Source organism: Lycorma delicatula, chromosome 2, assembly GCF_047948215.1.
Source record: "Lycorma delicatula isolate Av1 chromosome 2, ASM4794821v1, whole genome shotgun sequence".
Taxonomy (NCBI): Eukaryota; Metazoa; Arthropoda; class Insecta; order Hemiptera; family Fulgoridae; genus Lycorma; species Lycorma delicatula.
The window spans coordinates 147,837,217-147,865,210 of NC_134456.1; the positions used below are offsets into that span (position 1 = coordinate 147,837,217).

At 32.8% G+C, this 27,994-nt stretch overlaps 1 protein-coding gene across 13 annotated transcripts in view; it reads right to left on the reverse strand.

Annotated features, from left to right (window-relative positions):
• The window catches only part of ATP8A (ATPase phospholipid transporting 8A1), a 453,786-nt gene that overhangs the window by 75,687 nt on the left and 350,105 nt on the right, over positions 1 to 27,994 (reverse strand). For all 13 annotated transcript variants that reach the window (XM_075356432.1, XM_075356440.1, XM_075356443.1 and 10 more), the window contains 6 exons: positions 23,528 to 23,728; positions 23,184 to 23,342; positions 18,974 to 19,159; positions 9,570 to 9,946; positions 5,721 to 5,855; positions 3,207 to 3,305 (listed from right to left, as the gene is read on the reverse strand). In XM_075356432.1, coding sequence (XP_075212547.1) covers positions 3,207 to 3,305; positions 5,721 to 5,855; positions 9,570 to 9,946; positions 18,974 to 19,159; positions 23,184 to 23,342; positions 23,528 to 23,728 — 1,157 coding nt within the window. The remainder of the gene's footprint in view (positions 1 to 3,206; positions 3,306 to 5,720; positions 5,856 to 9,569; positions 9,947 to 18,973; positions 19,160 to 23,183; positions 23,343 to 23,527; positions 23,729 to 27,994) is intronic.

Below are 27,994 nucleotides of genomic sequence, written 5' to 3' on the forward strand. Positions count from 1 at the left end.
TACGGTTTTAACCGTTAATGTTTTCATAGAATTCGTATTCGCACTCCAGTGCGCATGTCGCGATTCAAATTTCAACGTCGCGATTGGTCGCGACGGGGCGTGGCGCTTTTGGCGCGAAACGCCGCACCGACCTCGGACCGCGTCGGTTGGTCGATTCTTCAGTCGAGCGCCGCCAGCCGTACGGTAAACATGTCGCTTCGTCGATGCACGCACGCGGACACACGCGCAGACGCCGTCTCCCGGCATCGGATCTACGACGAGAACCTCTCTCCATCGCGGCGACACCTCCCGGAGCAACGGCCACGACTACCAGGATCATCCTCGAGGAACGGCCCACATAATGTTATTCACATTTATTTAACTCTACCGCTCTACTCTTGACATCACAAAAAGCTGTTCAACACACACACACAAAGAGATAGAGAGACAATTTTGCATTACGATAATTTAGCACATTACTATGTTTGTGATCAGTATTAAGTTTTAATTTACATGTAGGCTCGTGTCTGGAGCGGTGGTGGTGGTAGCAGCAGTAACAGTCTACGTGCTGCGCATGCGTGGCCGCTTTGAATCCGGCGTTGCGATTGGTCGGTAGGGTGTGGCGCTTTCGCGCCTACCACTGTATCGGCCTTTCAAAATAGGACGCTCAACCTTAGGCCATGTTCTTCAGCTGTTCTTCAGTCGCGCGCCACACCTCGCACTTTCAAAATCTCCGCGCCGCTACCTCAACGGACGCACGCGAACACATACGCAGTCGCCGCCTCCTGATGCACGAGCCACGTCGGGGTCCTGGAGTGACGGGTGACGGTGCAACGGTCACGACGACAGGATCATCCTCGTGGTACGTCTAAATTTTTATTCACACACACACACACACACAGAGACTGATGTTACGTTAAAACTCAACGTTAGCGGTCGCTGCGGCGGTTACAGACACTATTAATTTAATACAAAATATATAACCAGGTTGGCAACACTAACACAAAAATCAAGTTGGCAACACTGACAGGCTACGGCGTCACTGACGTCACAATCCAAGAAGGCCGACCACAGAATCTTGATTTCGTAACAATATAGAACAACGGACGCCGCCATATTGGAATTTGACGCCGTATCCCCATTTCCACACTACTTCCTACCAACCTTTGAAATATTACTTCATTAATTTAATACACAATATATAACCAGGTTAGCAACACTGACACAAAAAAACAAGTTGGCAACACTGACGGACTACGGCGCCAGTGACGTCACAATGCAAGATGGTCGACCACCGCCATATTTAATTCGTGACATCATTTCAAGATGGCGGCGTCCGCCATCTTGGATTTTGGCGCCGCATCTCCATTTCCGTAGTACTAACATATGTCATGTCACAATCTAGTGGCAAAAACAAAGAATTGCCGATGTAATTATTGTCAGTATAAAAGTACAGTTTTCCCTAATAATTTTATTTAAAAAATTGCACCATTTTTTACATGTGACTTTCTTCTTTCAAAGCAGTAAAAATAAATATTGATAACACTGTACACAAAATTATTGTTTTCAACTAATGGCCCTTTGCTATTCTGCAACATTATAATTACAAAGAAATGGTATACATTTAAAAAATCTACTTAAAACCTATCCTATTCACTACACATCTCATCCCAACCCCCTTGTTTTTCTCTTTCCTTTCCTATCGCAGGTAAAATGCATGCTGAAACTATTTCCAGTCCATCCAGATGTTTTACTGGACATATCAGGCTGATTTTTTTCTTATTCTGTTCGGAATGGCCTGCAGATATGTTATCAAGCATCGACGAACCTTCAAAGTGACTTTGTTCTGAGTAATAACCTTGGAAATTTCCTCAAGTAAGAAATAAATGAGGATTTCTGAGAAGAGAATCAAGTTTGGGATCCGATGATGCTTGACATTTCTGTGGGTCATTCTGAGCAGAATAAAAAAAAATCCATCCAGTAGCTTGGATGGACTGGAAATAGGTTTTCATATTGTATACTTCAAACCTATTTCCACTCCATCCAAACATTCCACTGGACAGATCAAGCTGATTTATTTTATTCTGCCCACAGTTATGTCATCAAACATCAACATCCCTTTATTTATTTTATTCACATCCTGTGAATAAAAACCTCGGCAAGTCCCTTAATTAGTTAATAATAATAGAGAAATTCTCAGAGGAGACTTAGAGTTTGGGATCTGATGACATTTATGACAAATTTTTCGGTCATTCTGAGCAAAATAAAAAATAATCAGCCTATCTATCCAGTAGAAAATCCAGATGATTTAAAAGATGATGATGAAAAAGAATTAAAGAAAGAAAATAATCACTCAAAAAAAAAACAAAAAAACAAAATCAGCCCAATCTTTTTTAATATTTTACATCTCCTCCATAATACACACAATAAATTATACAGAGCTGTTATGAGTATATTCACAGTAAAATAAATTATTGTTAAATATACTTTTAAATCATCAAATTTCAAGTAAATGGCTATTAATTAGAAACAGACAAATCCACTTATAACAATCATTTTCTGAATTTATACAATAAGACATTTTAAGATGCTACGAAACTTTTAAAATATATAACTTGAAAACTAAGAATTCCAATTCATTACCGATGCAAATTAATTTAGTTATTAATAAAAAAAAACTTGTTTTACATACATTTTCAATAAAACAATCTAAAAGACACAATTACCATTATGTTTTAGGATTATAGTTTTAGGTATAATTAGTAATTGAACTTATTTAAATCTATTTATCAAAGAATCAAGATAATTTATTAGAAAATAATAAATGATATTCTTTTTCATGAAATAAAATGAAACTTCCATAAATATTAACTCCATAAGTCTTCATGTCTTGAAAACATGCTTAAAAAACCTAACTTACCGAAAAGAAAACCATATTTGATTTTTGATATGAGTAACTTAAAATTCAATTCAGTAGCACAGCAAGAATAATAAATAATTTAATGTAGCAAAGCTTTAAAAAGTTTTTAGATCAAATTATGCAGCAGGAGTTATAAATTAGCAAACAAACCATCATTCACCATATAGATCCAGTATAACATACAACAATCCAGTATATAACATTAACATTATTATTAAAGTTACATGAAGCATGCAATAATAATGTTAGTAATAATGAATTAACTAACTAAGTAAACGAAGTATAAATATTAAAAAAAATTACTTACGAATTTTTATTATCTCCTAAAACAGAGCTTGTGTCTGTCTTACGTATTTCACTCTCCCTAGCAGCTTCTGTTAGACTTTTAAATATTGATGACCAAATACTAAAGAAAAACAGCAATATTATTTACAAAATAATTTGTTGCAAGTAATATAAAGGATGATTATAAATTATTAAGCTTAAATTAAATATTTTAAGTAAAACAAAATTAATGCAAAACAATGATAATGATGCATAGAAAAAGTAATTTCTGTGGTATATTTAATTTCAATAGCAGATAAGTTAAAATTTGGCAAAAATCTTAGATTATATTTATAAAAAATTATCAAAAAAGTTTACTTTTTTCAAAAAATTATAACTAGATTAACTGTTTGAATGCAAGATAAGATGAGATTAGATCGGATTACTTCATACTACATATTGTAACCATTTTTATTATCTGTCATAATTTTTTAATAATACCTCTACATTTATACATAAGTACCAGGATTGTTTGCAAAGTTCTCGGCCTGACAAAGAGATGGCACAAGTATGACCAAATGACTACGATACTTGTCAAGTATGATCCTTTAAATACAATACTGTGAAGTTTTAGATGTGTACGTTTCATTGCTTGTTTGTGGTGATCGACATTTTCTGTAAGTTTTGAAATTTTCTTAAAAATGGATAAAACTAAAGTTTGAACTGTTATACAGAACTTTGTTTTAAAAAGTTAATTAAACAGACATACAAAAAGAGTTAGTTTTCACTTTATAGAACTCTAATCCTTCATTTTTGACAGTAAAAAAATGGGCTGCTGAATTAAACATGGTCATACATATCATTCAATGTGATGAAAAATCAGGATGCTCATAAATTGCTACTGTGGATGAAATTATCACAAAATCCATAATGCTTTATTAAATGATCGCTGAGTGAAAGTACATGAGCTTGCAGAATTTGCATCTCGATAGACTGTGTTCATTACATTTTACATGATGTTAAGAATACAGAAAAGCTTTCCACTTGATGGGTGTTCGTTAACAGTCAACCAAAAACACATCCGACTGAGAATTTCTCAGGTTGTTTAGATTTATAAAGTGATTCCTCTCAGTTTTTTCAACATATTATAAGAGTAGATGAAAAATGGATTCACCATTATACACCAGATATCCCAAATACATCCCAGTAGGGAGCAGGTGAAAGCATGCCAAAGAAAGCAAAAACAGTTCCACCTGCAGGAAAAGTGATGGTTATGGATTTTGGGATTCTCATAGTGCAGTGCTCATAGACTCCTGGAAAAAAGCTGAGCCATCAACAGGGAGTATTATACTCCAAATGAAGGGTGCTATTCAAGCTTAACATTCGCACATGACCAAAAAGAAAGTGTACCTTCACATAATAATTCGCAGCAGACATATTTTTTTTGCTCCAAAATTCGACAAACTACAATTCGAAGTGCTTCCACATGTACTCAGCATATATAGCTTCTAGTGATTACCTCCTCTTGCCAAACCTAAATAAATGGCACCATGGACAAAGATTCATTTCACATAATGAAGCCAAAGCTGAAAAAACTACTTACTTGACAAAGTTGGACAAGTTACATTACACTCAGGGTATTAAAAAGTTGGAAAAAATGTGTTGAATTGCAAAGTTGAAAAATAAAAAAAATCTCTGAAAAATCTTGTGTTTTCTCTGTCAGGCTGAAAACTTTCTGAAGGATCTTCATATACATAGGCTTTCTTTCTTTTTCCTGCTTAGGCTCTGGTAATTGCCGTTCAGATAATACTTTAGAGAATGAATGAGAATGATATGTATGAGTGTAGTCTTGTACAGTCTCAGTTCGACCATTCCTGAGATGTGTGGTTATTAAACCCAACCACCAAAGAACACTGGTATCCATGATCAAGTATTCAAATCCGTGTAAAAATAACTGACTTTACTTGAATGGTGGAACTCTCGACTTCCAAATCAGCTGATATGGGAAGATGCATTCAACACTAGACCAATCCGGTAAGTTCATACACATATGCTGAATTATAGCCCATATAGTATTTCAAAATACTGAAGCTTATTATTATTTTGTACTTTTACAAATGTAGTTTACATAATTTAGACATATGTGAGCTATCAGTAAGAAGTATATTTTCACAAATGTCTATGTTGAGTTCTGCCACTGCATGGGCTTTAGCAGGAAAATTATTTTCAAAAGAGATTATATGAGAAAAGGTTGATTACTGTTACAAATTTGTTGTAGTCTTATTGTAACTTATAATCTAATAGATTTTAAAATACAAAATTAGCATATGGAATTCTGTAAAAAAATCTGCACTGAATGCACTGATGTCAAGATATGATAATCAAGGATCTCTCTTTTATATAGTTATGGTATAAAGCATAATAAATTTCTACTGTACACTAAGTTCTAAATTCATAGAACTCTTATCAGTTTATTTATCTATTCTCTACAGACATACATATGCAATTATTAAGAAAACAGTATAAAATTATACATTAAGATTGAACTAATACTTACGCAAGAACGCTAATATCCAAAATAATCGTTGCAAATGGTACTAAAATTAGACTAGCCCAAAAAACAAGTGATGTAAATATCATGCGGTCCATTCCAAGCATTACTTGTCCAATTGGTAAAACTGGCCAAAAATGGCTGTAAAATGAAAAAGTTTAAAACAGTAGAGTTATCATATTTAAATAAAATAATAATTTATATAATTCTTCTAGACATCACACGTTTGACTGGTCCAAAGAAATTCTCCATTTCTTTCTTTTCTATACTAATTTTCTACTTCCAAAATATTTTTTAAAACTATAATAATTTATCCATTCTATATAATAAACTACAATATGTTTTTATCCATGACAGTGAACTAATGGAAGAAACTTTGTCCATAGCAGTAACTAAGCTGTACTGACTGCACAATGTTGACTGCAAAGCCAATAACCATTACACTCCAAACATATGCAACAAAATCACTGTTTTTAATATAAATCAACATATAAAATACATAAAACTCAGATAAAGTATACTTAATGAAAAGATACAGTTTAAATTCAATACACTTTTCACACATGTCAGCCAAATTAAATAAAAACAGCCCATAGTGGCAGTTGACACCAGTGCGAGCTTTAATCACCGAAGAAAGTCACAAAGATAGCTATAAAAACACATTATAAAATATATGCTAAACCATATATATTACTTAGTTTAGTTTATCATGGAAAAGTTTATATGTTTAAATTTATTAAATGAATGAATTTAATTAATTAATTGCATGCACAATTGCAAGAAAACTGAGATAAGCTATATCTTAAAAAGAAAATTGATATTCTAAAGTCATGAACTGAAAATGACAATCATTTAAGCAAATGTGGATTTCCTAAAGTGGCAGGCACAGCGGTTGACAATTTGACTTATGAGTGGTTTTGTAGGGTTCAAGCTAATAACATTCCAGACTCTGGAACTTTGATATGTGAGAAAGCCCTAGCAATTGCTAAAGAACTCAGTTTTGATGAGTTTAAAGCACCAGGTGGTTGGTTAGATAAATTCTAAATTAACATAATGCTTCATACAAAAATGTTTGTAATGATGCTGGTGTTATAGATGAGAATTTGGTGTCTGAATAGAAGGACATTTTTTACTAGTAGTTAATTTTATTATCTTATTTTATTGTACAGTATTTTATTTCATTGTATAGTAGTACAGTATTTTTTTTCTTTTTATTCAAATATACTTAAGAGGAGAGTATTTTATTTTTAGAAAAAACAATGAAAAAACTTGAATTTACAAAGTCATATTAATTAGCAACTACAAGAGGTTATTTCTAAAGTAAAGACCATTTCATTATAAAAAATTTATCTGAAAACTTTATAAATATTTTTTATTTCTCTAAAACTATACCTTATACTATTTCTCTATATAATTGCCACATAAATTACGACATTTATTGTAGTGAAACACCAGCTTCAATATAACCTCATTACATTCTTCTCCTGCCAGTCTATTTAGACATTAACAGCATTTTAAGTTCATCATCACCCGCAAATTGTTTACTGCTCAAAAATTCTTTCAACTTCCCAAACAAATGGTAATCAGAAGGAGCTAATTCCAGACTATATGGTGGGTGACCATAAATTTCCCATCCAAATGTTTCATTTTCCCATCCAGTAAATCACGTGTCAGTCCCGCAACATGTGGATGTGCATTATTGTGCAGCAGGACGATACTGTCAGTCAGCCGCTCATATCACCATTCATTTTGAATGGTGCACTGTAACTTATGCAGTTTCGTAGTAGGCTTCTACATTTATAATCGTTCCACGTGGCATAAAATCAATCAGCAGTATGCCAAACCGATCCCAAAAGACTGTGGCCATCAGTTTGCATCCAAATGGCTGTGGCTTGACCTTTGTTGGTCTGGATGGTGATTGAGATTGATGTCATTCAATTGATTGCCATTTTCTCTCTGACGTGTACTATGAAATCCACATTTCATCGCCGGTAACAATTGAATTAAGGAACTCATCACCTTTTTCTGTGTAGCATATAAAAAATTCCAAAGCAGATCCCATTCGGATTTTTTGTGACGTTCCATTAAAACATATGGCACCCAACATGCCCAAACCTTTCTGAAGCGTAAATGGTCATGAACAATGCGACTAATAACAACTCTAGAAACATCAGGAAAAAGAAGGGCCAGGTTGGAAATCGTTGACTGACGATCTTTTCTGATTTCATCATTAACACATTTCAACGTGTTAATGATGAAAAGTCCTCGGTGATTATCGAGGGTCTCCCCAAAGTTCTTCATCATGCACATTATTAATTCTGTTATTTCGAAACCTTTCACACCATTTTTGGACGTTTCTTTCATTCATTACATTATCGCTATACACAGCAACCAACTGCCTATGAATTTCAGCCGGCTTAATGTTTTGATGGTTTAAAAAACGTATGACTCCATATATTTCACAGTCGGTGGCAACATCAATTTTCCTATTCATTTTATAATGTAATAACTCACATGTAATCAAAGATACTACAACAAGACAATTTACAGACAACAATGCAGTGATTCACAGACTTTAGGGAAAGAAATTTCCCAGCAGTCTTCAGTTTCGAGATATCCCTCTTACAAATAACAAAACAAATTTTCACAATAGAGTACTCAATAGTAACAGTTTTTAAATTCATTACTACTTTTTTAACAAGTAGAAATTAATCAAGTAAAGTAAATATTAGTTGTAAATCATTTCTGTACAAGACACTAATGAATTCATCATGCCTGCTAAACTAAAAAGCACATTTAGTTATAAAACAATAATACAGTGCAATACCATTTATAATACAGTTTAAGTAGAAAGAAACAGACTGTAACATTTAAGGAATTTTACTATAAATGTAATGTTTATATCACTATATAACATTTACTATTTGTTTATAAAAATGTTAAATAAAGAAAATGTAAACTTTTTTTAATAAAATTAATTATTAGCCTTTTCTACAAATTTTCATTGTTAATGTTGAGGAATTTCTTATAGTGAATGCCTCACTATAATAAAAGAGAATATTTTTGTTGAACTCCTTTTACCACCAGCAGCTAATTAACCATTCATTATTTGACAAATTTTCTTAACTTGTCATCACTCATGAAGTATTTGTTATTAAATAATTATTTCCTTCAACTTTTTTAACAAATGAGTTTGAATTTTATAATGGCAGACTGAAAACAGTCACAAATAAATTTTCCAAGTAAATGATTTATCCAGTTTGATTATCAAGCAACATAAAGACTTTTGTCAGATGTCATTGTTTCCGATTCTAGACAGAACAACAAACGTTTTTACAGTAATCACTGCTAGTATTGACATGAAGCCATTCATGTTTGGGACCAAACTGGTCCCTAAATATCATAACCATAGACTGGTTATTTCACACATGGTAGCAATATCAACTGATTAAATAAAAAAAGTTATAGTTTTTATTCTAATGGCAAAAAAATAAGGTGAGAAAAGTGGTATATTGTAGGAAACAATGTCAACAAATCAGCTAACTTTGAGTCCTGCAAGTATGTCAATTAATAAAAATGAAATTACTGAGTGGTTAAATTTTCAAGATAGACCTCATTATCATTTAATGTGTTCTCATCTTATAGATTTGAACTTAAGATTACATTAATAGAAATATTACTCCATCAATATAATTTCTTGTTAAATGTAATATGTACAAATGGAAATTAATTTATTCCACTGATCACACTTAACTGTGCCGGTTAATTTTTACATTTTGCTTAAAAGAATGAAATAGAAAATTTTTATCATTAAAAATGATAAGATTATTTGCAGATAGATGGTGTATAACTTACCTATATAAACATATCACTCCGAACCAAGCTCCAATAGACCCCCAGATAGCAAGATGTGTGATCCATGTCCAGAAATTTAAATGAAGACCTGCTTTTACACACACAGTCACTACAACATATGTATACACCATATTTCCCATTAAAAGATATCCACCTTCTCTAGCGTTTGACCACACAACATCATGTTCAACAATAAACAAAGGCAACCAGAACAGCAGAACTGAATGATATAATGCATTTATAATCCAAATCCAGAATACCTGAACTCTGAAATTGTTTGCTCCTTGTGAATACAATTTTGGATGTCTGAGCATAGTTTCTGCAGAACAAACTTTGTCAAACAACCCGATGGCCAAAGGAGGAGCAGCTGTAAATATCTGAAAGATAGAAGAAATATTAGCATTAAAATTAATCAGCAACAGATAAAAAAAATATTAATGACTATTGATTGCAATATTTTTTTAATTACACACAGTGGCAAATAGCAAATAAAAATCGGATGGGGCTGTGTTGAGGCGCATGGCCATTGGTTTATGTGAAACGTTATAATGGATGTAGTTCTTTCATGTTACAGACCGACCAACTTACCTGTAGAGTGAAATGGGAGAGCCACCATCGTATTTTTTTTTAACAAAACTGAAAGTTTCCAATGGAAAATTTTAGTTCCTTCATTTGGCCAACTACAAATAAATTGGTTGGTCTGTATGTCAGCGAGTCACTTTTAGAGTACTGGATTGAAATAAAAATAAGACATTGACTGCGTACTAAATTTAATTTTAACATAAAACAGGCAGTAAGTGGTACAAGATATTTATTTAGACTAAATTTGATGACAATTTTGTTCAACATTGGTCTGTGATATGAGAAGTAAGAGACATAAGGCATAATAAGCAGCACTAGAGGTGCTTGTGCCATCGAGGTTGTTCACTGAGCACATTGTGCCAGCTTTGCAATGCTCCCAAAACAGTCTCGATCACTCAGCACCAAACATTGTGGTACCTGTGCATGGCCCATAACCTCCCCTTTCCTATGATATTCGTAATTTATATTTCTGGCTGGCTTTTGCACGGGCTGCGCCTGACATATTGAATTTTTATAGTTTTTTACATGTTTACTTTAATTTTTTACACATAAATATTATACAGTACACTTATTATTACTTAAATCAATCTATCTTGATAAACTCTAAAAACAAATACACAAATCACCACATTATAATGCTCAAGTCATGGCTACACTGAATGGAAATGAGTGAGTGCACCAGTTTTGGCTGATCTGCACTGTGCCCCCTCCCTGCCAACCAGTTTGACGGTGATGCAAACTCAAAGTCATATCAGAAAGCTGACCATGTAAGTTATAAAATGTCATCGCATTTATGTCTCTGAGACTAATGTTAGGGAATTATTAAGACAGGATGATATAGACCTTTAGTTATTCTTCAAATTTCTGTTCTGGTACCCATATGTTTTGGTCTGATTTTAAAGACGATTCACGTCAAAAAATAGCATTCTCTTTGTCTCTCACATATATAAACACATCTCATTTCTTAAATATTTTAATTAAAATATATAAACTAGGTTACAGATAAAACACAGTTCCAACATTTAACATTTTATGCATGAAATGAAAATGTTAATTCTATTCTGGATTTAAATCAGCAATAGCTTACAACATATTTTCGATATTTTTACAAAAGATATTAGAAATAAATTGCTTCCACAACGAGTAGTAATCTTTGAAAAATGGTACAGTACACTTCTGTTTTGACAGTCTTAAAAAAATATTGGCCCCCAAAAAATATTGTTAAGTTAAAAAATATTTTTACATTGCCCCATATATATATAGTGAGAGAGTGAGAGAGAGAGAGACAATATAAAAGTATTGCCCCCTTATTAAACATTATAATCTGGTATGCTGATTACCAGAAACAGCATACCATATACTGATCTTCTGACCATAAGTAGATGCCCAAAATCTGGTGAGGATTTTCAGATGTCTGAGACCTGGTGTTGTGTGAATTAACAGGTCCAGATAAATGAAACTGTGCTTCATCTGACATGAAATACAGCATTGAGTATATCTGTTCATCGAATATGTTTTTGAGAAGCCAGTCGCAATAATCAAGATGTTTTGGTTTGACTGTCTCTTAAGTTGTTGCACAGTTACATGATATAGTTTCAAATCTAACTGCAGTTCAAGCCTGGTCTGTTCACTTTTAAGTTGCTCACTTGGTATGTAATGTACTTATAAAAATATTTTTTTACACATTTTTTTCATTTTTTAAGATTAACAACCAGATTGGTTATTATTGCCTGCATAGTACAAGCAATAGAATGCCGCACTAATTTAAACTATGAAAAATAATAATACTTTCTGAAAAACTACATTTATACAAACATCAAAGTTTCACAATATAATATTCAAGAATTACAGAGTTTTTCAGCAAATACAGAAAGTAGGACATGTACGCCCCCTATCAAAAAAATTTTGAAATTTCAAGTTTTGTGAAAATACATGTATACTATAATTCAGTAAAATTTAATGAATAAAAAGTAAATTTTTACAATGAAGAATTGCCAATATATAAGAAAGGAGTATAAAAGGCTTCTTGAAAACATGAAAGAGATGGAAAAGTTTAATTTAAAGAATTTGAAAATTATTTTAGTTTCAATAACATCACTAATGCAACCCAAATTCTGTGTACTAGTTGAAACCTATGATGCAATGTCGCCTAAGAGTAGTACTTGATTAATAAGTTTTATAAGAAAACATGAAAATGTACAAATCTCTTTCTAAACAGCTTTTTAATACACTGAAAGCAAAATGTAATAAATAAGCAAAATAATAAGTTTGCAAATAAAGTTGTAAAGCAGGCTAGGCTAAGTAAGACTACAATAAAAAAATTTAACTGAGAAGGAAACATCAAAATGACTTTGACTCTGTAAACCCATTAAATGTGTTGTTTTTAATAAATGTACCATCAGATACTAAGTGAAATGTTTCTGTTCCAAAAACTGATCCTGAAATTTTCAATAATCTTTTTCTCATCTGGGAAATAAACTTATATGCAGAAAAGTTATACAATCAAAATTTAAATCAACTATATGAAATGAATCTTCTAAAACTGATTATAACTTTACAAAATTCTGAATGTTAAGTAGTAATATATGCCACTATGTGAATGCTACAGATGAATTTTAAATTTAGTCAGTATGAAAAAAAGACATCTTTCTAGTCTATTAACTAACTCAAAAATACAGCTATAGCTAAACAAAACATTCAAACAATATTACAGCCACCAAGTTGCTATCCTTCAGCATTACAAAGTCTTTCTAAAACTTCTTGCATTTATTTTATAATAAATTGTGCAGCATATCCCATGTTTTGTTTTCCTTTTTCATTTGGAACATCTAAGGATTGCATTAATAAACTACTTTACTTTGCATTTTGTTTCCTTCTCTGCCATTATTCTTTCATTCTATGACTAACTTAATCTCTTCTTTTTGGAAAAAAATTCTTTCCTTTTTTCTCTTAAAATTTTGTAATTTCAGAAGTAATTTAGTTCAATATTTCTTCTCCTTTAAAGTTTAATTCCTTTAGATCTGGTATATTTTCTTCATTTGATCTTAAGATATTTTGATTATTTTACAATTAGATCCTTAAGTTTTCTTTCCTTTTTATTTATTTTTTCCAGTCTTGATTCTTTGCTGTCATCATCATTTCTGCAGCACATAAGCATTTTGGTTTAATGATTGGGTTGCAGTGTCTAAATTTTGAGTTAGAAGAAATAAATTTTTATACATATACATATTCAGGGTTATCATAAAAGAATGGTGCGGTTTTGAACATGGTTTAAATTAAAACAGAATTACTTATAGTTTATGTTTTTTATTTTTCAAATTTGTCATCTCAAACATTTTTTTACATAATTAATAAATCTCAATATGTGCACCCTTAGTCGCTCGACATGTGTCCAAACGATACCCAACTTCTCTCCAAATATTAGTTAACATTTCTTCGTTAATGGTTGTCATTGCTTCATTAATCCTGCTTTTTAAGTGGTTTAGGTCGCAAATTTTTTGTGTATTACAACGCTTTTGATGTACCCCCACAAGAAAAAATCGCAAGGTGTCAGGTCTGGACTCCTTGGAGGCCAAAGTATGGGTCCTTGCCGCCCTATCCATCGATCTCCAAACTTTTCGTTCAATGCGTCCGTGACCAATGCATTGAAGTGCGGGGGAGCACCATCTTGTTGGAAATTAAGTTGATGAATGTTTTCAAGTTCGTCCAGCTGAGGAAAGCAATATTTGGTTAATGTGTCAAGATACACAACTCCATTAATTGTTTTTTCAGCAAAGAAGAAGGGCCGATTTTTCATCACGCCACACCAAACATTAACTTTAGGCGAATCGCATTGTTTCTCAATAATTGCGTGTGGGTTTTCAGAGCCCCATACTCGTGAATTGTGTCTGTTAATACATTCATTCACATGGAATGTAGCTTTGTCTGTAAAAATTGCATCATCTAAAAATGATTCGTTTTCACTTATTCTGTCCAACATTTCAACAGCAAAATTGTAACGTTTTACACCATCATCAGGTTTCAATTCCTGCAGTATCTGGATTTTATAAGCGTGTAATTTCAGTTTTTTTTGTAAAACTTTGTGAACTGTTGATTTTGGAATAACTAATTCGATGCTTCGACGGGGGATGGACTTCCCAGGACTTCTAATTGCCGATTATCTAATTAGTTCAACCGTTTCATCTGGTACACTTGGTCTGCCGGTTGATTTCTGTTTCTTAACTGACCCAGTTTCTTCTAATTGTTTGAACCAACGTGTTATGTTATTTTTGTGTGGTGGATCTCTTCTGAATTCACGTTGCAACGCACGTTGAACTAAAATTACGGATTTTAATTCAGCCATCAATAAAACACACTTTGCTTTGTCTTTATCCGAGATCATAGTAACTCATTAAACTCACCGCAACAACAATACAAGAACTGACATTGTGGTTACAACTGCTGATAAACAAACTTTTGGGTTGGAGGCCTTCAGGGATACCAATATTTTCCCTACAATCTTTCTATGAATTACTGAAACCGCACCATTCATTTATGATAACCCTGTATATATATATATTTTATGATATATACATTTTTTTGTTATGCTAGTTCCATTTTATTTAATTTCATTTCTGAGCTGGATCTCTCTAAGGCATTATATTGTAAACACTTTTCTGAGATATTTAAGTTTTAATTTTAGCAAAGTTACTTTTTAGAGATTTAAGTTTATTTTTAATATTCTTCATATGTTCTGTTTTCATAGGAAATTTGTAATCCCATTTAATCAGCAAATTTCTTTTAATATTTCTATTAACTTTTGCTACATCAAAATTGTTTAGAAATTATTTTTTTTAATGATAAAACGTGAAAATTGCAAATAATAATTTTTTTAAAAATTAAGATATAAACATGTAATGCAACCAGCATCATAGTAATATATATTTCATCAATAACAAGAAATTTAAAAAAGTATGTATCTTTAATTTGGATATAAAAAGCTAAAAATATTTATTTTAAATACAATTTAAACAAAATCAATGTTTAATTAAACATTCATTTGTTTATTAATGTATATAACCTTTTGTTCAATAAATTTTTATTAGCAATACATAACCAAAATTCTAATTAAAACATTATTTCATTCATAATATTTATCACTGTAATTCCTCTAATACAAATGCTTGACTGTTATTGTTCACAACTTTCAAATATAAGTGCACTATGTCACTTATTTGTTTTCTAAGAATGAAAAAGAAAGGAAGACGTTTCCCCCAATTATTTTTTTGTAAACAGCATTAGGCTTTCTGCTGAATGGTTGAACCAGATAATTTCAAAAAATGAGCTCAAAGGTCTTAATAATTATATGGAAATAGTATATGGTAAATTATTATACTATACTGTTATCTTGAATTTATATTAATTTAAAAAAAAGAACTGTTACAAGTTATTCAAAAAATATGCAGAATTTTAGTTTTTCACAAAAAATCTTTATTTATTCAACAATACTGATTTTTTCACCCTCAAAGTACTTCCCTTCAGATATTTGTGCCAGTACTTTTTCCAATCTTCAAAGCACCTCTGGAATGCAATTTCCAGTAAGGTGCTTAGCTCTTTCAGGTATTCTGTCTATTTCTTCCATGTTGGCAAAATATCATCATTCATGGTTCTTTTCAGCTTGGCTGAATAAGAAGAAGTCACAGGGGGCCATGTTCAGTGAATACAGATGCTGAGGCATAAGTGTTGTTTTTGGCCAAAAATTCATAAACAAGCAGTGAAGCGTGAGCAGGTGCATTATCATGGTGCAATTCCCATAAATTGTTTTGCCACCAATCCAGGTGTTTTCTTTGAATTACTTCACACAAATGGTGTAAAAATTCTAGCTAGTCCTAATCCTTATTGACCGTATGACTTGTGACAAGAACTCATAATGCACTAAGCTGATGAAATCAAAGAACAAAGTGGTGATCAGAACCTTCACATTCAATCGAAGTTGACAAGCTTTTTTCAGTTTTGGCTCTTCAAGGGGCCTTAGTTTCAACATCATACCCATATACCCATGTTTTATCACCAGTTATGACCCGTTTGAGCAGTTCTGGATTATTGCTCACTTCATTTAGCAACTCTTGTACAATGTTCATTCGGCAATGCTTTTGGTTGAAATTCAACAATTTTGGAAAAAAATTTGTTGCCATATGTTTAATGCCCAAAACATCTTAAAAGATACTTTAATTCCATTGTTGAAACAAAATTTAATCCAAATTTTTTTTCCATTTTTCCCACAAGTTAAAAATCACTGATCATACCAAAACACTTGAAACCTTTACGACAGCCAACAATAAACCAAGCATCCAATATGGTTACCAATATAAATATACTTTAGGGACAAATGTAACAACACAACAAAAAAAAAAATTGTGACAATTGGACTTATACAGCCTGAAAAATTTTTTAATTCTGTGTATTTTTTAATCAAACCTAGTATGTTAATTATTTTATTTTGAAAACATACTGTAGAATAAATAATTTATCTCTTTATAACAATAATTCTTAACAGAGTACTATTATTTGAAACCTAAGGACCAACATTCTAGGGTTATGAAATTAAATTAAAAGTGATTATTAACTTTACGGTATTTAAAAGTGGGTATTCTAGGCACCACCAAACAACGATATTTATTGATAGGTGATTTTTACTTTATTCTACAAATAATGAAACAAAGAAGAAATTTACAAACATTAATGTCTATAAAAAATATGTATGGCAGTATCAATAACACATTAGTACAAGATAAAATATCACAAAAACTGTTGAATTTATTTACATAGACGACTACAAGTCAATGCCTGATTTACAGTAACTATCTATATTATTAAGAAGGGTCCAAAACATTTGAAGTGTATTAAGACTTCCAAGCTTTACTTAAGATTTGAACATAGAATTATACATGTAACAGTAGATACTGTGTCATGGAGATTAACAGGAAAAATGTATTTTGAGAGAAAAGTGAATGGAGACCAGATGAAGAAGTATGGGGCAGAGTGCAGAAAGAGGAGAATCCAAGTAGAACAACCTTTCAGAAAATACAGTAACAAAAAAAGAAAAGTGAATACACAGATCAAGCAGGGAGAACTATTTATTAATTTTTTTCTTTTTTTGAGTTCAGTTACTTGACAGTTCAATATTATTCTCTAATCCTTTCTCTCTTATGATTTACCAAAATAAATTAATGATTAAAAAATAACAAAATTTAAACACCTTATTTTTGCCACAATAATTATATAAATACACTAATTACTGTAAAAAAGATTTCTTATTTTCTTTGGCAAAATCTGCTAGCAGAAGCCAGGTTCATGCACTAGTGGCACAGTTCTTCATATTAATTTAGAAAAAATAAATAAATAAACAAGAAAGTCAGAATACACACAAAAGAAAAAGGAAGAAAAACAAACAAAAAAGGAGAGAAAAACCATTCAAAAATGGTTAGCCCTCAAATACATTACCTTAAATTTAATAGGTAAGATAATCCAAAAATCCAATCAAAGCAAAATTTTTCTTAATCCAATCCTCAAACAGTTGTAATATTTGACTTCACTAATTGAAGATTAAAAAGATTATATACTGAATTTATTAATTTGCTAATTAAGTATAATTATTTGTCTTCTAGTGGTCATTACAAAATCACTAGGAATTACGTAAGTACAATTTGTAGTAGGCCAAAAGTCACAATTACTGTGAAAATACTAAGTATATTTATATTTTTTAATTAAGTAATAGATTAAATGTTGTACATAATGTTGATGAATTGTCAAGACTTCTGATATTTCTTACTAGGAAAAAATACAGTTTACCAAAGGCTGCTTTTAAATAATGAATAATTTCCACAATAAAATAATAAAAATAGCGGATATTCACATCCAATACATGCAGTTCCCCAAGCTGTTACACAATATTGGAATAGATTGAGCAAATATTAATAATAAAATATATATAATATTAATAAAACAGTAATAACAGTTTGAACAAAATATATTTTTTAATAAGTTCAGTATCTTTACTTTGCAAAATGTAACAATTAAAACATTTTAATTTTATTATCAAATAGTCAATATGTATATATCAATGTTTTGTATTAATCATTTTATTTCAATGAATTATTACATCCTAATTGGCTATTTTATTCTAATTATCTACCACCTATTACTTTTTATCCTCAAAATATCCCCTCTTTTTACCAAATTAACTATCCTGATTATCTTAAAGAATAATATGAGGGCAGTTCAGAAAGTAACCTTTGTTTGGCTATAAATAAAAAACCCTCATAGATAAAAATATTTTATTATGTACAACTTAAACAGCTTTTAACTATTTTTCAACATAGTTGCCATTTAAATTCAAGCATTTGTCATAGCATTTCACTAATTAATAAATAATACCTTCTTCATAAAATTAAGCCGCCTAGGTGTCTATAGCCAACCTTTCACGGCATTTTGAAGTTTGTCGCTGTCATAGAAGTGCTGTGATGTAAGCAGCTATTTCAGCAGTCTACTGTGAAACTTTGAAGAAACTTAGGCGAGCCATTCAGAATAAATGTCATGGTATGCTGTCATTTAGTGTTGTTTTTTACCTCATAATGTTTGAAGAACTCAAGAACACTGGGCTGTAAGGTGATGTCCAATGGGACATCACCTTACAGCCCAGAACTGGTGCCAAGTTTTCACCTCTTCAATCACATGAAGAAATGGCTTGCAAAGCCAAACAGAGGTTACTTTCCAAATTGCCCTCATATTAGCCCCTTACTAAAGAGTTTCTATTTATTTTAAAAGACAATAAAGGTACTTACTACATTGTAAAGGCCAATTGTCCATCTCTCAAAAAGTATCTGTCCAGACCAGCCGGAATATATCGCAAACCATAACTCCATTACATATAAACAAATGTTTTTGTAAAAACTATACAAGATTAGTTTACAGAGTCTGCTATAATTCCATGAACCATGAACAAACAACAGCTTTAAGAGGAATCGGAACTGCAACAAGAAAATTAATCAAAATTAAATTTAAAGGACAAACTGATATACTTAAAAAACATTTATGAAACATATTTTGAGGTGAAATTAAAAATACAATTAACAACAAAGGAATAATTAATTTTTTTTCATCTTAAATATTTTTCTACTTAAAAAATATAAGAATAAAAAACAGATAATGATTACATTATTAAAGAAATATTTTAAGTAAACTAGAAGTGCATTAATAATAATGTAATTATTATATTATTAATAATATACTTATAATAGTATTATAAGTGTATTAATGCATTTATAATACTAAGCACAGTTGATAAATGCTTATTTCACATGTACTGATTATGCAAGATCTTTTTTACTAGTATTGCATAGACAATGCTAAAGAACAGAAAATTCTGAACGCTTGACTGGTGATGTGGAGATTATGAATGATAGAACTAATGAGGTAAAATAAACAGCTCTTACTGGAGCAGCTATATATAAAAAAAATGTTTTGAAGGACCCTGTACAAATGCATGAAATATTACAGTTAAGAAACAGGACAAGTGTCTTTGCAAGTCAACTGAAAAACAGACAAAACTAACAGACTTCATCAAAGGGCATAGTAGATGCATAAAAAAAGATGTTTAAACAGCGCTAATCAATTCCACGCAATATGACTATATACCATACAACCAAAAAATGTAGAATATCACTACAAGAGAATTAAACATATTTTTTTCCATTTGTACTAGGTGGGGACAAGATCCACTTTTTACGTCTTACTCAGTCCCCACCCTATAAGAGGTCACCACCTCTGCAGAACCATGGTAGCGGAACATCTCAATCCAATCTTTGGCTGTTCATGACCACACAATTGCAATATAATGCTCAGTATAATTTTCATAACTGAACAATGTGATGAAACAACATGCATGCACCACAACAAATAAAATATAAAAAACAATTTGCCAATGATACTAATATATATGAGGGCTGTCCAGAAAGTAACTTTCATTTTGAAATAAAAAACCAACCAAATAAAAAAAAATGTATTATATACATTTGAAAGGGACAATCTTAAACTATTTTTCAACACAATCGCCATTTAAACTGAGGCACTTATCATAATGATGCACAAGTTTTTCAATTCCTTCTCTGTAGAAATCTGCCACCTTAGATTTCAACCACTGGTTTCCGCCGGCATAAAGTTGTGCGTTACTACCAAAGCATTGCGTTGTGAGCTAGGTCTTCATTGCTGGAAAGAGGTGGTAATCGCTTGGCGCCAGATCCAGACTGTACAGTGGGTGATCAAACACCTCCCATCCAAAACCATCCAAGAGCTCTCAGGTATGACTAGCCATATGTGGACATGCGTTGTCATGAAAAAAAAAGCTCAGTTTCCCCAACACTTGTTTTGTATTGCTTGCCTTAGTTTTGTCAATGTTTCACAATACTTTTCTGTGTTAACTGTTTTGCCACGTTGAAGGAAATCAACCAGAACTACTCCCTCAGCGTCCCGAAACACTGTTGCCATAATCTTTCTGGCTCACATTGTAAACATTTTGCTGGCTTTCTGGGAGAACTCGTGTGCCCCCATTCCACGAACTGTCTTTTTGTCTCACAATTAACATGCTTTACTCACGTCTCATCTCCCTCTATGACACGGTCGAGTAGTGCATTACCATCCTTGTCGTTGGCTTCAAGGAAAGTCAGCGATGCAGCAAGAAGCTGTTTTTTGTGATCTTCCATCAAGACTTTCAGAACCCATCTTGCACAAACTTGTGATAACCAAGCTTTCCCAATAAAATTTCATGCAGTAAACTTTGTGAAATTTGGGGGAAATGAAGCGAGAGTTTTGTAATCATAAACAGCGATTTTCACAAATTTTATTGTTGATTTTCATCATCAGTTCATCAGTCACAAGGCTAGGCCGACTACTGCAGTCCTCATCATGAACATTGCTGTGGCCAATTTTAAACTGAATGCACCACTGCCTAACTTCACCTTCACTCACTATTCCATCTCCATACACCTCACAAAGTTGCTGATGAATTTCAACTGGTTTGAGGTTTTTTGCCAGTAAAAACATAATCACTGAACGCACCTCACAACTCACAGGATTTTCTATTGAGGCACACATTTCAATAATTCAAAAGAAACAAAGTAGAAAAATCATAGTCCACACGCTACAACAGCTTAATGTGTACTGAGTGTAGAAGTATTTTGACACCAAGATGGCGGCTCTATCTCCAGCCTACTCTATGCTAGGCACAAACATAAGTTACTTTCTGGACTGCCCTTGTACAATGATTAAAAGAACGATTCACACAACGATGATGATGATAACTCAATGAAAGCATCACGTACCACCTTACCAGTCAACAATGTTAATCGAATGAACAGCACAGCAACAAACTGCAAACACACACACCATGAAAAAACTACCACACAAACACATTTTTTTATCATCCCCTCAATTGACATAACATCTCTACTACAAAAAATTGCAATGACAAAGCTTTTACCCAATAAAAACCACTTACACATGCTACACAACAACATGAACAAGAATTTACAATACAAACATCCAAACACTAATAATCAAACTGAGATCATGCTGACCTCAATGACATGTTATACACCACGACAAAATAACTTTCACACAATTACAACAAAAAAATCATGATATCACCATACTGGCAACAATTCTGCTTGAATGAAGAACACTACTGCGACGAGCTACAACCAAGCACGAAAAACATGCACATTATAGTAAAACTAACATGCATATGCACACACACACATACTACCTAACAACTAACAACAAACACAATCTTTTTTCTCAACATGCATACCCACACACTATAAATCTATCAACAAAGCTAATATCTCACGAGAATCACTTATACACGAACGAAAACCACCGTGCTAGACAGGAACAAGAATTTACAGTATAAAACATACAAACTTGAATGATCAGAACCTAAGGTCACTCACTCATGCTAACCTCAATGACACATTATACACCACAACGACGAAGTAACTTTCACACAATGACGATGACAACCCAAAAAATAACATCACGATACCACTATAAATAGCAACAATGCTATCCAAATAACGAACACTATGACAAACTACAATGATTGTAACATTATGATAGTATGCCATAGACATTACGAACAGTTTTTTTTTGCACACCAAAATTAAACTAACACACACACACACACATACATGTACATGTACACAAAACAGTAAAACACAACAGAACTGTACAGAAATGTGGACCGATTAACAATTAACAACACGAGCAGCATGAAAAACACGAAAATGCCATGAATAACAACATGATGCAAATGATGATGACAATGACAATCCACAACCCGAATGAACAAAAACACAACAAGCAACATCTGCACGAAGATAAAACACTAATCTCGGTAAACAGGGAAGGATTTCAGGTTAGATACACAGATAATTACAACACATAAATTACACCAATGCAAAACAACAGCCACTTAGGTCCACTACCCAAGCATATGTAGGGGGATGGACAGAGATCAGAGAACCTTTATTCATCCTCATCCATCTCCCTACTGCACAAAATGGCCTCCAGCAAAGTAGATATGGTGTACCATGCCGCCTCAGAAACGAGCATCTTAGCAATCATGCTCTCGGTCTGAAACTTCCCACACTCTTCAACTACTGAGCGCTGTTCTTCACATCAGTGCCTGCACCAGAACACCACATGCTACACAGAGTCAATGACTGTGCAATAACTACATAGGAGGTAAACTCTTTTCCCAATCCTATGGAGATACACACCAAAGCAGCCATGGCCACACAAAAAGAGAATCATTACACACATAATTTGTTATATGGTTTATTCTCATGTATTTTTTGATGCTGAATTGGCATATAATTTGAAAATTTTTCTTAAGTGCTTATTTTTTTGTAACTGTCACTCTTCTAAATTCTATTTAAAACTCTGCTTCAGCAACTATTAAAAAAACTACAATTAGTATTATCAAAAAATGTATACTTGAGAAATAGAGTAGTCAGAAGCACAAGCTGCTTGCAGTCCTTCAACACCCGATATACCGACTCCTACGTGGGCTTTTTGTATCATAGCAACATCATTAGCGCCATCTCCAATAGCTAAAGTAACACCATTTGTATTAGAGGTAATAAGCTCCACAACCTAAATAAACACACACCAATAAAATAAAATGTCATTTTATTTTATAACAGAATGAAAATTTTACAGTCTATTTTTACTTAGTAAAAAATTACAAAATTATCAACTTGAAAAACCTCACTAAAATTGTTAAATAGATATTTAAAAATTGTAGGAATAAATAAATATTAAAAAAAAAATTTTCTCACCTCAGCTTTTTGCATCGGCGAAACTCTGCAACAGATTACTGATCTACAACTTATGCAGAGAGTACGAAAATCTCTACGAAGTTCATGAGTTAATGCAAATTTTAATGACTGTCCATCAATTACTAGTGCAATGTTATTCTTTGGTTGTCCAAGAGCATCGCCAAGATCATTACAGTGTCTAAGCATTGTTTCACGCAATGCCTGCAGGAAAAAAGACAATATTTAAAAGAAATCAAAAGTTTATTACTATATGAATTAAAAGTAACATTTAATAATTTACACGTGCATATTTAAGATATAATTACCAATTCCAACTTTTCTAGGAGAAAATTAGTGAAATACACTTGATATTAATATTAACTAAGAGTAAGAGTAAGAGTTAGTATTACATAAGAGTAAGTAAGAGTTAGTAAGAGTAAGTGTTACATTACTAAAATTTTGACACATAGGAACCGAGTAATCACTAGTTAAAGAACACTCTATTATTAGTTACAATTTTCAACAGATTTTTACCTGAAATAGATTACAGGAAATACTTTTTTTGTTCTCTTCGTTTAAAGACTAGAAGAATTGGCTTTAAATACACCATTAGGCTTGTTGTATCACTGAAGAATGGAAAATGAGAGTTTATGGGCTGATCCCCAGGTTTACCAAATAACGTTCTCTACAAGAACAATGTTTCTCAACATCCTCTGGAAGAAACTTTAAATAAAGTTAAACCTACACTCGCAGAACCAATAATGAAGGATGGATGGAAAGGCAGTACTAAAAAGTCCCACTGAATTGCCAGACAGAATTTGTTTGAAAAGGGGTGGAAAGCTGATAAAAATGTTTTTTTTTTCAAAATATCTCAAAAACTATGATGCATTCTACCACAAAAATCATTCTATACAAAATTAAAGAAAATTAAATTTCAAACAAAAATGGTCCTGTACAATTTTTTGTTAAGTCAATAACTGCAGAGATACGGAAGAGATTTCCATATCCATTTGGCAAGAATTTCCATTGGCAAGAGATAAAAGAACCATAAGGGGAGGAGGGAGTTGAACAACTATTCAACCCTCAACCCTCAATGCCTCAATTCATAGCTTCAATTCACCCTAATACCTCAAGAGTAGCTTCCTGCAAGACAACCTTACTCTTCATTTGAGTTCAAAACTTTTTGTTTTCTTTGTAATCGCAGGTGTAGAGAGACATATAAATCACGGAATCCTCTAAACCAAGAACAATGTAGTATGGAGGAGAAGAAAGAACTCATTGAAACTGTTCATGATTTTTCCAGAAAGAGATAGTGTCCTTGGGATGAAGAAGTGCTTCTGAGACTCTCAGGTCTCAACAATCTCATTGATCAGGATGGAAGACACCACTGGTAATGTTATTCCAGAAGAAAAAGTGCAAAAAAACCATGAGAAGTCACAACAAGAGGAGGATCAACAGGTGATGAGGGAAGATTTTCTACCTTTGATAAATTTAAGTCGGTATTTGGAAGATAATGATGAATGTCAGTATAGTCTAAAAGAGTTGAATTAACTATTTTGTAATCTAAATCCTGACATCGAACCTTTTTCTGAGTTCATTTAAAAAAAAAAAACTGGTCCAGCATTACAGGAGTAGCATGTGCATTTCAGAATTACCTGGGAAAAATACTGTCATCTGCTTCACTGGTACAATTTAGCAAATTTTATTGGGCTCCTGGTACCAAAATCAGAAGATGAGGAAGTGGATGAAGAAATGAGTGATCAAACTATAGCTGTGATTATTTGTCATGATGTGAAAGCTCAAAGTTATAATTGTTCACAACTCCCAACTATTGACCAAATCCATTCTGGAAGTGCCAACCTAATTCCTGAATCGCTTAAGGAACTGATCTACAAAATCATCTACCCTAAAGCAACAACAGCAGAAAAGAAAAGAGACAGTAAGAAAAACTATTAACATTTCTCATACTAATTTCTGCTGCTTGACCATGGTGATTTGTATCTCCAGAGCTACTTGATCCTGCTGTGTGCTTTCACAGGAAATTTAGATCAAGGTTATTTATACACAAACTTGATACTATGAGAAATAATATGGATGCAGAGAGATAATCTAAATCACAGAATCCTCCAAAATAATAACAATGGAGAATGATGGGGAAGAAAGAACTCATTGAAACTGTTTAGAATTTTGACAGAAAGAGATGAAGAAATGCTTCTAAGACTCTCAGGTCTCCACAATTTTGTTCATTAGGATGGAAGAAGACACCACTAGTATTGTTATTCCACATTCCAGGTGAAAAGTCCTACAAAACCAGAAGTCATAACAAGAGGAGAATCAACGGGTGATGAGGAAAGATTTTCTGCCTTTGAGAAATTATGCCAGCATTAGAAATAATTATAAAGCCAGTTATTATTATTTATGATAGTTATCATAGTTATTAATTACGATAGTCTCTATGCTAGAGAAGTATTGAGATATGAGAGATCAGTAACCTCTGAGGATAAGTTGAAGATTCATGGGAATATGTACAGTTTGTTTTTGACAATGCAAACTACAATGTGCTGACTTGATGGGCATGATACTGTTTATGCTAGAGTAGAGTTGTCTGTGTGACTCTTCCATCTGAGACCAGCTTGCCCCAGGTAATATTAACCTGGCAATCTGAGGCAATGCCAGCTTAATATTATATTAAGTGCACAGCAAAGTTGTAGTGACACTCAACTGCAGATGTACAGAGCCTCAGTCACATCTGGGTATTCCATTTTACACGCTTTAGATACACAAACTTGCAAGTGAAGCCTTTGCTCTAACTACTCACACCTAGGATTTGTTTTGGTTATTTGGTACCTGGCTGAATGGACCCACTACCAGGCCAGGTGGAGTGGATGCATGGAGAAATTGTGTTTTACTGTTGTTATTGTAAACAAAAAATAGCAGTTTCTGATCTTTCATTTATTAATTTAGCTCCCTCAAATTCAACTACAATTTATACTGTTCTCTAACCTGCTGAAAATGGTAAACATACAATGGTCATATTTGATCAGCACCTTTATGTTAAAGCTTGTAAAATGGTAGCTAGTGCTCCTCCTGATAGTCCTCAAATTTCTTTTCATTTGTCTTGGGAGATTTCATCTTCTTTTGTTTTTGGGAACAATAGGCCATGTAATGGCAGGAAATGGTTTAGAAGAACTGTGGAGCATCAAATATGCCAAAAACAGTGTTGTCCATGTGATAAATGATAAGGCCTGTGCCAAAGTGGTTTGTGCTTTAATTGACTCAGGAGGCTCTGATTACTGTTTTTATCGAGATGCAGGATGCTCTTTTGAACAAGGATAAGTTAAACGCTATTTACTTTTTTTTCATTTCAGGCCACATGGGGACTGATGAAATTGTGAATTCCCCAGCAGTAACAAACTTTGTAAAACGATTGGAAAACCAGTTACATCATTTGAAAGAATCAAGTTAAACGCAAAGTCTATGAATTAAGTTTATCAATATGATTTTAGATCGTTTGAATGTTTATCAAGGCAGAGAGAAGTAAAGACTTTTTTCTTCACCTTCACTGTGTACACCAAATGGTGCCTACCTTTCATACCACTGATCATTTAAATTACGCCAAATCAGCCCGCCTGTACCTGCAAGACTATCCACTGGGTTAGTCTAGTATAAAATAGATAAAATAAAATAAAGAACTCATCATGTCGTCGTATGAACTCATCATCGCAAATCAGCTGATTTTGAAGTCAAGAATTTTAAGGTTCAAATCCTAGTAAAGACAGTTAATTTTATACAGATTTGAATACTAGATCATAGATACCAGTGTTCTTTGATTGTGTTGGATTTCAATTAACACAGATTTCAGAAATGGTCGACTTGAGACTACAAGACTGCACTTCATTTACATTCATATCATCCTCTGAAGTAATACCTTACTGTGGTTCTGGAGGCTAAACAGAAAAAGAGAGTACCAGCAAGACTGCCTGCAACCTCTGAATATGTTGTGTGATGAATTTGACAAGTTTATAACATTAAGTTTTTCTCCATAATCCAATGTACTGACAAATTTTGGTGGACCATTTCTGGAGTGACCTGGTGATCAAAATGGTGCTGATGAAAGCAATGAAAAGCAGGAGTCGCTTGACTGGCAGTAGGGGATTACAGCATACATTATTGTCACTTCCATCCCTTCCTGTGCCATGATTGATGAGTTAATAGAGGCATTTGCTGGTATTCAATATGTTTTCTCAGAGTAGCATATTGAATTGCTATGGCAACACAACAGCAGAATGCCAAAGACTTACAGTGCTTTGTTACTTGGCTTTGGGAACATAACCTGTTTTCAAAACCACTGGAAACTTTCTACTCTATCCACGGGTGTTGTAGCTGATAAAAATTTAATTGTGATACAGTATTTGAGATTGGTGCAGCAGTAGTGCAGGAAATTAAAGGCAAAATCTTTAGAGACATTCATTTAGATGGAAAGTATAC